This window comes from Condylura cristata, unplaced genomic scaffold (genome assembly GCF_000260355.1).
Source record: "Condylura cristata isolate star-nosed mole 26May11 unplaced genomic scaffold, ConCri1.0 scaffold00005, whole genome shotgun sequence".
Taxonomy (NCBI): Eukaryota; Metazoa; Chordata; class Mammalia; order Eulipotyphla; family Talpidae; genus Condylura; species Condylura cristata.
In genome coordinates this window covers 58,693,526-58,705,991 of record NW_004567106.1, presented here as the reverse complement: position 1 = coordinate 58,705,991, position 12,466 = coordinate 58,693,526, and the positions used below count along the sequence as shown (strand labels likewise).

The 12,466-nt window shown below is 55.4% G+C and overlaps 1 protein-coding gene across 1 annotated transcript in view; it reads right to left on the bottom strand.

Moving 5' to 3' along the window:
- Positions 1–8,477: 8,477 nt before the first annotated feature.
- SND1 (staphylococcal nuclease and tudor domain containing 1) overlaps positions 8,478–12,466 on the bottom strand; it is a 381,281-nt gene continuing 377,292 nt past the window's right edge. Inside the window, exons 21-24 of the mRNA XM_004677002.2 lie at positions 11,704–11,817; positions 10,290–10,493; positions 9,174–9,218; positions 8,478–9,084 (exon numbers count right to left, since the gene is read on the bottom strand). Of these exons, the coding sequence (XP_004677059.1) occupies positions 9,019–9,084; positions 9,174–9,218; positions 10,290–10,493; positions 11,704–11,817 (429 nt within the window). The 3' untranslated portion in view covers positions 8,478–9,018. The remainder of the gene's footprint in view (positions 9,085–9,173; positions 9,219–10,289; positions 10,494–11,703; positions 11,818–12,466) is intronic.

Genomic DNA, 12,466 nt, shown 5'->3' with positions numbered 1-12,466 from the left:
GCATGCAAAATGAATGTCTAGCACCCTGGTCACGGATGTCTTGTGCCCTTTCTTTTTGAACAAAAAAGTAATAGATTATGTCAGCATCTGGCAATGTATAACCTACCTGGACAAACACCAGTTTCCTTACACTTACTGTATAAAAATCTACACAAATTGCAATAAAATCGCAGCAGTCCATCAACTGAGTGTGACTGTCTGTCAGTTCCTGCGCCGAATCCCGTTCTCCTGTCTTCAGACCCTGTCTCTCCCTCGGTCCCGGTGCCCTGGCTAGGGCCGGTCCGCGGCAGGAGCGGGTGTGCACAGCCCTGTTCCTGCTCCCCACCCCAGGGCTTTCTGGGGAGCCGTGCTGCCTCGCCCACCTCAGCCGGAGGAGTCAATTTCTGCTGCAGGTATCAGGTCTGCCAGTCAGATCGGCTGTGGAGACACCTACACGCACACTCAGCTCTACCACCAACGCCTTCTGTTTGCTGAGTCCAGATTTTAGGTGCAAAGGGAGGGTGTCTGTGTGCAAATTTGGGGGGCTCCCCCTCTGCCTAGTGGAGTATGGTCACATATCTTTGTTAGCCACGGGGTTCTCCTGTTTCACTTGCTTCTGTGTCTTCAGCATGTTTTAGGCGCTCAGCACGCACAGGCCAGGTTGGGAGGGAGCCTGAGCCTTGCACCCCATCTGGCCTCACCCTGTAACAGGGTGGTCCCCAGGAAAAGGGGAAGTTCCAGATTTCCTGCTCCACCCAGAAGTAGGGTGGCGCTGAGGAGAGAAAAAGAGAGAAGAGGAAGGCAGCAGGATGGAGAGCCAGAAGGAGACCTAAGGAAGCCACATGGAGCGGCAAACATATGATGAAGAAACGGTGCTTGTTTCTTGGCCCTGGCCTGGTTAAGGCAGATGTGGGTGAGAGACCCATGGGGAGGTGACCATGGCAGTGTTGATATTGATTTTGATTTTGCTCTTTTCCTCCCAGACTTGTCTGGTCATCTCTGACCCTTTTCTATGGGTCCCGGCCAGAAGGTGCTTTAGGCTTGTGGCGGCTTTCAGGCCTTGCTTTGGGCCAATCCTTTTAGGGTTGACTTTTGCCCACGAGGGGATGGGTCACTTCAGGTGTTTGATTTAGACGTTCTATTCTTTGTGTTCCGTATTGTATATTCACTGTATTAAAGTCCCTTTTCATTAAACTTTTATATGTTTTCTTGATGCGGTGGATGGCAGAACCCACTTAGAGCAGGCAGGTTTGGGGGTTCACGGGTGACCCCCTCCATGTCCTGTAACAATCCCCCAGTGCCCACCCCTGTAGGTGGATGCTTCTCTGTCCTGGGCTTGGCTGCCTCAGTACTAACTGCCACCTGAGTCATTGTGCTGGCTCTGTGGGCATGGGCGGGCCTGCACCCCATTTCCCTGAACCCTAAGGGTTGCCTCTCATTGAGCAAGTCTGTGCTGGGCTTGCCAAGGGCTTGAGGCACCTCTCCCTGACACCAACTTTAGAGAGAGATGTTGCTTTTAGCTTCAGCTTACAGGTAAGGGAATAGGCTGGGCAGGTTGTTCGGCTTGCGGGGGGCGGGGGGCTGGCAGCTGGCACAAGGCAAGCGGGGCTCAGACTCAGCCATCGGAGTCCATGTTCTCCACCATGATGCTGTGCAGACTCCTTGAGTGAAATCTCATTTCCAAGTTCTTCCCCAGCACCAGCTCAGCCTGATATTTACTAATCGGGTTGACATCTATCTATCGACTCAATCTCTGAATGCAGCCTGGGGCTCTGCAGGAAATTCTCTGAAACCCTGAAACTCCAGCGGCAAGACAGGCTGGAGAGAAGCAGCCTGAGAGGCCAGGCTGCACTCCACCGTCAGTTAATACCAGTCCCTCTGCCCTGGGAAACCTGTGGGGCTGGAGACCCCTGGGGTGTCGGGTGAGCAGGTGTTTGTGAACGTCCCAAAGCCCAGTGGAAGAAGCAGTTAGTTATGCACTGCAGCTCCTTCTGCACAAGCAGAACAGGAAACATCACAGCCTCTGCTCTGTGCCTGGCCATACTCGTCTGGCTCCCAGTAGCACTTGGGTGGCAGCAGGAGTGCCCCAGACTTGGGGGAGGTGGGGCTGGAGGGGAGCAGGTCTCAGTGCTAGGCCCAGGCCTCCCAGATGATGCCTACAGAGTGAGGACTTCTGCTAACAGAACCACGTCAATATCACCCGCTCCCAGGCCCAGGGCCTGAAGATGCCATTGAGCTGGGGCCACGGGTGAGTGCCACCAGGCTGGCAATAGCCCAGGCCTCAGGTGGCAGGGACAAGGAGGGGAGGCTTCTGCTGGCCTTCCAGGGGCCCAGGCTGCTGTGTGAGGCTGAGGCATCTCTCCCACCCAGGGTCAAGGTCACCTCCAGGTCTGCTCGCAGGGATTCTGTGGCCCCTTCTTTCTGCAGGGCTGTTCTAAGACACTGGAACAGACAAAAGAACAGCCACAGAGGTGGAACCTTATTACCTTTGTGGGGAGGGCCACTGAGAACCTTCTGGAATGCCACCTTATACGTACATAGTTGGATTTGAATGCTGGTGTTGGTATTAGGGATCTATACACTTGTAAGTACTCACAAGTCAGATACTTGAGTTTTGCACTGGAGTGTTGGGTTACACCTCAATTTACAAAGTGATGTGAGGAACTTGCAGTGACGTGGGCCTTATCAGTCCTTGCTGGCTGCTTTTGCCAGAAGACTGGGAGGGGCCTCAGGGCTTGCAATGCCACGCCTACGTTTGGTTTTCAGTTCTGTCCAGGACACTGGACCCGGTCTGTAGCCTGCTCTGGAGTCTACAGCCAGAAGAGGGGCCACTCAGTGTCCCTGCAACTTGACCTTCGCTTTGGCTAGAGACTGTTTAAATTGTTACCTTGTCCTTGAAATTTTCTGTAACTTTCCACAGCACAGTGAAGTGCCTGTTAAAGGTTCCTCTGACTGTAACCACCTAGTTCCCAGGAAAAATGAAGCCTTTCTCCTGTGAGCCCTCACACCACCTTGTCAATAAACATGTATTTAGCAATAAATACCTTCCAGGTTGAGACCTAGAGCAAGCTCTGTACCTCATGTTTCCCTGACAATGCTCCTTTATCCCTCCTCTGGGACCCCGTCTCCCCCCATCACCCAGACTTATGTGTTTATCATATATATGTCATGGATGTCCTCATGTTCTGTGTTCTCCAGGCAGCTCAGTTTGTAGACCAAATGCAAGGGTTCAACAGTACCCCTTTCTATTCTCAAGAATATTTCAGTTTGGATAATACACTGATTATTCAGTATCAATTTAAACAATGAACCACTTGCCTTTGAATTTTACAGTAGTAGTATTATTGGATAGAAGTCCTCTGAGATGGGCTTTATTGATTCCAAGATTTATCTGTGTGGCCAGTTCATTCATTTTTCTTTGCTGAGTAATATTTCACCAGCTGGCTGCTCCTGGTAGTGGGTGTTGGGCTGTTTGTCAGTGGGAACAAAACTGCAAAGACTATCTTGACTTCTGATGAGGAAGTTTTTATATGTGAAGCAGCCCTTCGTCATAGAACCAGGCGGAAGTGCTAGACCCTGGGCATCTGGGTTGCACAGTCACCTTAACAAGCTAAGGCCTCCATGTTTGTGTGTATCTCCCTTGGGGGTGAGGTCCTAGATTTTTCTATTGCCACAATCTATTGTCCTCAGTAGGTTGTGAGCCCTGTGAGGCGGGCTTATTGCTCTTTCTTAATTGCAGTTCTTGGAACAGTGCCTGGAGTTAGTGGGAAGGAGCTGAGTAAATGCCAAATGCCTGAGTGTTTGGGGGGGACCTGACCTTTTGCGAAAACTCAGCTATTGCTGCTGCTGGCGGGACAGGAGGAGCAAAGCTGTTTGTTTGCACATACCTATCTCTGCCATGATGCTTCAAGGTAAGCATGCTGTGGTTAGAGGTATGCTGACTGTTGAGGGCTCTGTGCCTATGTGGGGCTGGGTCTCGTCCCTGTGCTGGGCGAGGTCAGCCTGGCCTCCCTCAATGGAGCCACATCGCCAGTTCAACCCCCAGGGCCCCTCGGGCCAGGCCCACTGAGATGGACAACCACCAAGGTGAAAACCATGATGTAGAGAAATATCACAGGCTTGGCACCAGGGGACCTGGCTTCTATTCTGGGCTTGGCCATTAATAAACTGGGTGACCTTGGGTAAGTCACTTTGTCTCCGTTGTCTTGTAAAGTGAGTTTGAACAGTGATAGCTAATTCTTGAACTTGAGAACTCATCAAATCAGTCTGGAAGCGGGTTAAAGCGCCTTGACCCCCAGGAATCGGGATAGCAGGTCTGGCAGGAGGGGATAGGCGAATATTTACCTGATAACTAGAAAAGGACATCAGAAACGCTCACCTAGGGTGAGGAAATAGAGAATCCTGAGCAGCTGCAGTCCTCTCCACTGCCAACTGTGCTACTCTCGCACCACACTTTGAATCGTCTCTTCTGTTGGTTCCCGGCTTACTGCTGGACAATAGGCTGGTGCTTGTTTTATCAACTGTAATTATGACCCACCGCCTTCCTCTCATGATAGATGAGGGTTTAACGCATGCGCCCCACTCGCTGCCTTCAGTTCCAGTCCTGGCTCTATTTCTGGAAGCTGACTTTGAAGAGCCACCCAGGGCGACTGTGAGGGAGCCGGTCTGCCAGGCAGCCCAGAGAAGCGCTGGCCTAGTGAGTTCTCCTGGCAGAAACACCGAAGTTCCCTCTCACCACTAAAGTCCTTCTGCTTGGCTTCCAGAGCTTGCTGACAGACTGCGCTTTGCCTGTGGGAGCGTGGAGAGGCTGGGCATGGGAGCGACACTGGCAGCCACCCGGCTCCAGGTTTGTGGTGGGTGGACTCCCCTGCTGTCCTTAGGGTCCCCCTTCTCTAGTGTCACCTCCAGCCGCCCAGGCAGTTAGGGGGAACAGATTTCTTGTGCAGGGCCTGGTGGATTGCAGAGCAACTGACTTCTATGTAGCACCGAGGCTCAGGGCATGCAGACAGTGGCGCGCAGACACGAGGAGGCGTAAAGTAGGATGCGTGGCTGAGAGACGCGCGAGCAGCGGGCACACGGGACTGGACACTGCACACTCGTTATGTAAAACCCAGTCTAGCAAAACAGAGAAACCAAAACAATTAAAACAGGCCAAACTCCCCTACTGGAGTGGAAGTCAAAAGAGGTGTCACAGTGCCTGGGGAGCAAGGTCAGAGGGCTGGCGAGGGTCCATTTTCTGTGTGTTGTGCTGTGAATTGGCCTAAGTTGGCTTTTGCTGGAACTTCATGCACTTTTGTGACTGTAGTTCCCCACAAGTATTACCAGAAGAAAACCCAGGTGCTCTTCCAGACTCTCCTTCCTCCCTACTCAACAAACCTTCCTCAGGTGGCCCCTGGACCTGGCTGTGTGACCCCACGAGGGTGTGGACTGGCTCAGGGCCCAGGGCACCTTCCTGCTGGTGGTCTCTGGTGTTTTAGAGTTCGCGCCTGGTGCCCCAGAGCGGGGTGCCTGCTGGGTGGAGCACACAACTGGAAAGGAGGCCCAAGGGTGTTCCCCAGGAAGGATGACGAGATATTGGCCAATCGGGGCTCAGGCGCATCTTCCCCACCTGCCAGCAGCCAAGCTGTCCGGGGGGAGGGTGGTGTACGGGCCCCCAGCCCGCCTCCCCAGGCTGCTGGCCAACCCAGTGTAAATATTATTACACTCCTACGCATCTGAAGGACGTTAATTATTAAAACACATGCCACCCAGGGTAGTGCACTGTAATTAGGTTCAAATTAAATTAGCATCCTCTTGTAATTAGGACATCAATAACCACTCTTGAGGCACCCGTTTTCCAACCCCTCCCTCTTGCTTCACAACATGGGCTAATGCAAGAAAAGGGGTCCACTGACTCTCCCCGGGACACAGGAATAATCAAACCCATAAATAACGTGGAGGCAGCACGCCAGCTCTTCCCTTCACTTTTCCCACCGGCCCTGCACACTGGCAGAGAGGAGGCAGGTGAGGGTCACCTGCGAGTGGTCTCTGGATCAGCATCCACCTGGGGGCTAGCCCAATCCTAGGCTGCATCTGTCAGATGGGAAACTTCCAGAGCCTGCCCAGATTAGCATGCTGCTTCCCTACCATCTGTCAGCTTCAACTCTGCCGCCCTCATCTGCGAAGCCTCCCCAGGCCCGGCTGGGGCCCGTGAGTGCTGTTTCAGCTGCTGCCTCGTCCTCACCTGGACCACAGGCCCCTTGAGAGCCTGTGGGTTGACTTGGCATCACTGGGCCTGACAATAGCCGGCACGAGCTGAATCTTTTTTTTTTTTTAAAGATTTATTTATGCATACAAAACTGGGATAGAGGCATGGTGAGAAGATTCACCAGAGAGAGTGGGGAGCAGAACAGGCAGACTGACGAAGTGCACTGCTGAGGGGAGCAGCAGGTGAGAAAGGAGAGGTCTGCCGCGCCATGTAGGTCACCTCCAGGGCTGGGGATTGAACTTTGCAGGGGAAGTGGCTGCGGCCAGCTTGCAGTGTTGTGCTTTAACCTGCTGCGCCACCAGGGAGGGCCCTAGCTGGGTCTTAATCCGTGTTTGGTGGAAACATCAAGCTCAGGAGATCTTGCTGTTCGAGAGGGCGGTGGGTGGGGAAGCAGAGCCCATGGTCCTGACACCAAAGAACAGGCTTGGCACCTCCCTGGGGAAGGCCCTGGGGAGAGGCTCTTGGTGCGATTGCGCTAAGTACTGCCGCTGATTCGTTGCACCATGGAGGAAGATGCCAGTGCACCTGTGCGGCCCAAGCGCCTCCTCACATTCTGCCCCTGGGCGCCCGCTTCTGCACCCTAGTGCTGGCCCTCCCTGGTGCAGAGGCCAGGGCTCCGGAGAGAGACACCAGGCTGGCCTCAACCCTGCTGAGTGGCGTTGGGCCTGGCGAGCGTTCTGACCTCAGTCTAAACCAGCCTTGGAAGACAGAAGCGGATAGGGATCAGGCATCATTTCAACTGCAGAACCAGGGAGGGTTTATCCTTGGGCACAGCGGTAACCAAGGCAACTGTTAAGACAGCAAGATGATTTCAGTCCCTTTTACAAAGGAGTGGGCTGGCATCTTAGCCCTCTGCCAACTGTGCTCAAGTGAACAAGCACAGACCTACCTCTTGGCCCCACTGGGAGAGAAATGGGTGAAACAGGCATTCTCTCTTCCATTTCTAGCCTGCATGATGGGTAAAAATAAAATGAGAGGCTGCGGGGGGGAGTGGGCTTGCCCGCGGGGGCAGGACAGCATTTGCAGGAGTGGGACGGATGGAGAGACACACCGATCCATCATTCACGCTCTTGCTGGCTCGTGGGCCCCATCAGGGGCTTCACATGGCCACAGGGAACGGCTCACCGGACCACGCAGGGTCTGGTGGAGAGTGAAAGCTGCTCTCGTTCTGAGCCCCCAAAAGGGAGGGCAGGCAGGGTCTGAGGCCCGAGGAGGGAGGCAGCGCCTCGGCTTCTGGAGCTGCACCAACTCAATGTTCCTCCCTCCCTCAGTTCTCCTGGCTTTCCCCATAAGTAGACTGCACACCCCTGTGCACGAGGCTTACATCTTTCGCTAAGACAGGAGTCTTAGGCAGAACCCCAAGGGCTTGAACAAGTGGGTATGAGGGCATAATTACCAGGACCAGAATTTTCGGGATTTTTTTCAGGAATTTTCCCCGTTTGGGGATGAGAGCTGGTCAGCGAGGCTCCAGGCTGATTTCCCTTCAGCTTCATGGCCCAATCTACGCGGCTCCAATGGCAGCTTGGCAAGGCCCTTGGCGCAGAATAGTGGGAAGTGGGCTGCCAGGAACATGTGCCACCCCATGTCTCCAGAATGTGTGCTTGGGAGGGTCACATGGCTGAGGCAGTGAGGGATGGGGCAGGCAGGTCCCAAGGGTGCCTTGGATGCTGGCTGTGGAGACTTCACGTACACCCTCTCCCTGGCATAAGGGCGAGCGACCGGCTCCTTAGCATGCCACACAGGGCTGCTTGGGGGCCTCCTCCGGGGGGGAGGGGAGGCCCGGAGGGACCTGGGGTTTCTGAGCTCCACAGCCAGCTCAAATTGGATGACTTTGGGAGAAACCTGGACAGGTCAGATTAGGAGCCAACCCAGAAAGACAGGCCTCTCCGCAGCTAGGCCCTGAACCTGAGGCCTTTCTGTGCCAGCCTCAACTCCTGCCACAGCGGGAAAGGGGAAGTCATCCCAGTTCCCTCAACAAGGCCCGCTAGGATGCGAGCTCAGGGTGTGGCAGGATTGTGAAGGGCAGCCAGCAGCTCCATGCCTGGACCTGGCAAGACTCGGCCCGGCCTCCTGTGCAGCCTCCTGCACGCCAGCCCGGAGTGGCTCTGCACTCTAGAGGGCTGCCCGGCGCCCACAGTGGGCCGTTTCCAGGCGACGTGGGCAGGCACGTGGGTAATGACGGCGGTGGGGCTGTGTTCTGGTGTGCAGGTCTCCTTCTGCCTGGGGTCACCCCAAGTCCCGGGCTCTGGACTCCACCATGACCAGGAAGGTTGCAGACAGCGTGGACTATTTTATTGGGTCACCAAAGCTTTAAATACAGAAGGGGCGGAATGGCGAAGGGGCAGGTGTAGACAAACTGGCATTTGAAAATGGACATATTAAGAGAAATCACATAATCAACAGCTGGACAGAGCTGGGAAGGGCAGTCTGGGACAGAAGTAGGGTGCCAGCTGGCCAGGGGTGCCAGGAGTATGCCCTCCATTTGGACAAAGTCTTTCATATTTCTTCCTGATTTGAGGATGATTTTTTAAAAAACTACAACCCCCCAAGTAAAAACACAAAACCAGCTGGGGGAACTGTGGAGGGCAGTGCCCATCATTCCAGAAGACAATGGCCCTGAAAGCCGTGGGCGCCCCCCTGCCTCCTCCCAGCCTGGACACTGCCCCATAGGACATTTCCATACACTGAAGCAAAGCTGGACCCAATCTACACCCCATCCCGGGGTCTAGAGCTGAAACACCCTCTGGCAGCGGAGGTGGTACTGGTGAGGGGACATGGGCCCAATTCCCTCCTTAGCGGCCGTAGCCAAACTCATCCGCGTCGTCGGCTCGGAAATCTCCATAGCGCCACAGGTTCAGCTGAGAGAAAACAGAAAACACTCAGGGAGGTGCACCCAGAGGGCCAAGCCTCCAGTCAGCACCCCGGGGCTACTGAGGCGAACACTCACCCTGGCACTCTTGGCTGACTCCTGGGCGTTCAGATATTCTGTGATCTGGAGGGACAAGAGAGGGGGAGTGTCAGGGTGGGGCATTTGCCACTGGGCAGCAGAGTGACCCCGAGAACCAAGGTCAGTTGAGAACCCTCCAGGGGAGCCTTAGCTCCCTGACAGTAACACCCGCCGTGCGGTCACAACGGTCTCCTGCTGTTTCTTGACTTTCGCACTGGCTATTCCATCTGCCCGAAATGTTCCACCTGTGTCCACCTGGCCATCTATCCTGCCCTTCGAACCTTAAACATGTAAATTTTGCCATTTCAAAGCTTAAACACGTAAGTACAACTTTCTTAACAAAGCCTCAAATGACCCTATTTAAAATTACAACCAACTCCTGAGAGTGCTTATTCTATTTCCTCTTTTTCCCAAGGCACTTAATTCTCACATTCTATTTCACTGACTTATAGTTAATTTAATTGTTTGTCTCATAAGTGCTACGGGGTTGTTGTTTCTTGCTCTCTGAGACATGGAGGCCCTCAATAAATGTCTGATGGAGAATGAGCAAGTGGCAGGAAGTGCTCTCTCCATTTCAAGAGTAGCAGACTCCTGTACGAGTCTCCGGCAGAGGCTTTTCTTCCCAAGGCTGACCCCCAGGGGCGGTGAGGTGGGCCCCAAGCCCTGGGGCTTTTCAAACAGACTGGAGGGGTGTTGTGGCTGAGTCCCTGGCTATGGGTGGCCCCTGGTGTGAGGAGCTGGCTGTGGGCTTGGGGAAAGAGAGAAGGGAGGGAGAGCAAGACGGGCCTTGACTCTCTCCGGCCACCCCTGGCAAAGCTTTTTAGCTGGTCACCTGAGGGTGCAGGCAAAGGGAAACTTTCCGCTCTAGTTTGCAACTGCATTCTCAGCCAAACCCGCAGCCAATTAATTTGGGATGTAATTAGCTTTTTCTTTTTTTTTTTTTTTAAGCCCCAACAAACCCAAGTCCATTATCTTTCCCCAGCAGGAGCAGCAGGACCGCAGGTTCCCAGCTCCCTCCCTGGCTCCTGGCAGCCCCTGGCCCGCTGTGTGACTGTGGTGGTGAAGGGAGACACCAGGGCCCGCCCTGCACCAGGTGGCCCGCCTCAGGTCACGTACCACTTTCTGGAACTGTTTCTCCTTGCGCACCTCCACCATGACCAGGCCTTCCTTCACCAAGCCAAGCCCCACGTCCCCCTTGGAGTCAGCAAACTGCAGGGTGACATGGGGGCAGCCGGCACTCAGGTGCTCCACATTGAGGAGGCACTGGGTGTTCTGGATGTCCCGCACCACGCTGTCCACTGCGTCTGTCCGGGCGTCCTCCTGGGCAGGGACACCCCTCGGTCAGTGGGAGCAGTGAGTGCAAACCAAAGCCAGCCACGTGGGGCCCAGTGCCTGTTCTGGGGCCCCAAAGAAGTCTGCGCGCAGACTCCCTTCCCACCCCTCTCCCCGCCCGATTCTAATGAGAGGAAAGCAGGCTTTGGACACAAGGGGTCCCCTCTTTCCAGTCCCTTCCTTACCTCTGGCCTAGCTGCAAATAAACCCACTCTCTCCTACCCAGGTCCCTGGTCCCCTGCCCACTGCCCTGTGTGGCCAGAAGGGCTTTGTCCCCACCCAAGAGGAAGCCTGCTGCTGCTGCCCGGCCGCTGCCATTCTACCTCAGGAGGGCTCAGCCGACACAGTGAAATAGTCCCCACCTCTCTGCCTCACGGGTTGTCCATGCTGGGGTCTGATTTCCTCACAGACCACCACTTGGCCTATTTTGTCAACATCTCCTGCACTTCTGTCCTTGTGCAGGTTTTGTGAAGAGGCAGAAGCTATTCTATGTGCAGCTTCTTCCTCTGCTTCCTTTGCCCCGATGCTACATCTGTCAGGGCACTCTCCTGGATGCCCTGGAACCCCCCAGATCCTGCAGACTGCGCTCCCACCCAGCACCTCTCCCTCGGAGTGAGAAGGCCACAGGCCACACTTCCCCAGGCTGCTCCCCCATCCCCCACCCCATGCTCCACCTGCTGAGGTGTAACCCAGGAACGCAGAGCCACCCCCAGCGCTGCTCTCTGGCACCGGCCCCTCAGATGGTGCCAAGAGCTGCCCCTGCTGTGCCCGGCCCCACTCTGGACCCCCGGCCGTCATCTCTGCTGGGCCTCCTGCCACAGCCATCTTCCCACCCTGCTCCCTGTCTCTGCCTTTCAGAGCGGCCAGCAGTAGCCCCAGACGGATCTGACCTCACAGCGCTCCCATCTCTGCCCACTGCTGCCCTCAGGGCCCTGGGAACTGGCTGTGGTGGATCAGTTTTTGCCTAAACACATGGGTCTACTCATTTCTCAAGAACCCACGTGGATGCCCTCACGCCACCTCCCCTGTAGCATCTTCCTGCAGTTTTCTCGGTCAAAGCTAATTGCTCCCATCTCTCTGGTCCAGCTACTAATGGTCTCCATCCTCTCCCATCAGCCTGTGAGGGCCGTGGTACCCGCAGGGTCTGGCTGGGAGGTCCTGGCCAGCCCCTCTGGAAGGAGGAAGGAAGTGCACTCACGTCCTGAGGCACCTGGATGAAGGCGAAGGCATACTCCGTGGCTTGGGCTGGCAGCACACGCGTGCTGAAGGCAGGTGGCAGGGTCCCCAGGCGGGCGGACGGCAGGACCTCTCTCTGGAGTAGACACATCAGACCAACAGCGTCACACCCGACCCCTGGCTCTCAGGGCATTCTTGCTCAGGGACCTCCTGCCTGCCTCAGACCCACCTCCACGTCGCCCATGCATAGCTGGTGGTCACCTAGGCCTCGGGGAACATGGCCTGCTGGCTTTGACTTACACCCTCATCTGAGCCTGGTGCTGGCACATTTGGTGACTGCTATTAAAATAGTCTTGGTGAGAGCTGGACTCGATTTGTTTCTATTTCTTCTGGGACAGGGGTTCCCCCTTCCCACAGGGAAGGGGTGCTTAGCTGGGAAGAGCACACCAAAAAGCGCAGCAGCCTTCAGCTTGGCTTCCTGGGGGGGAAGTAGAAGAATGGCCCAGCAGGGCTTTGTGCTAAATGGCCCTCAGGGAAGCAGACAACTGCCACTCCAGGAGTGAGAATGAGAGCGCTTTCCTGCTTGCTGCCTCCCCACAGGGTCTCAGAGTTGTCGAGGACTGAGGCCTGGACTGCGGTGGCCAACACTGTGCCACCTTGTGCCTGCCCCAGCAAGCCCTGGTCTGGGGTGAGCGAGGATCAGCAATGGGACAGACACCCAGTGAAGCCAGAGAACTGGGAAAAGAGGTGTGCAGGGGCTTTGTGGCTCCCTTCAGAGGCGTGTG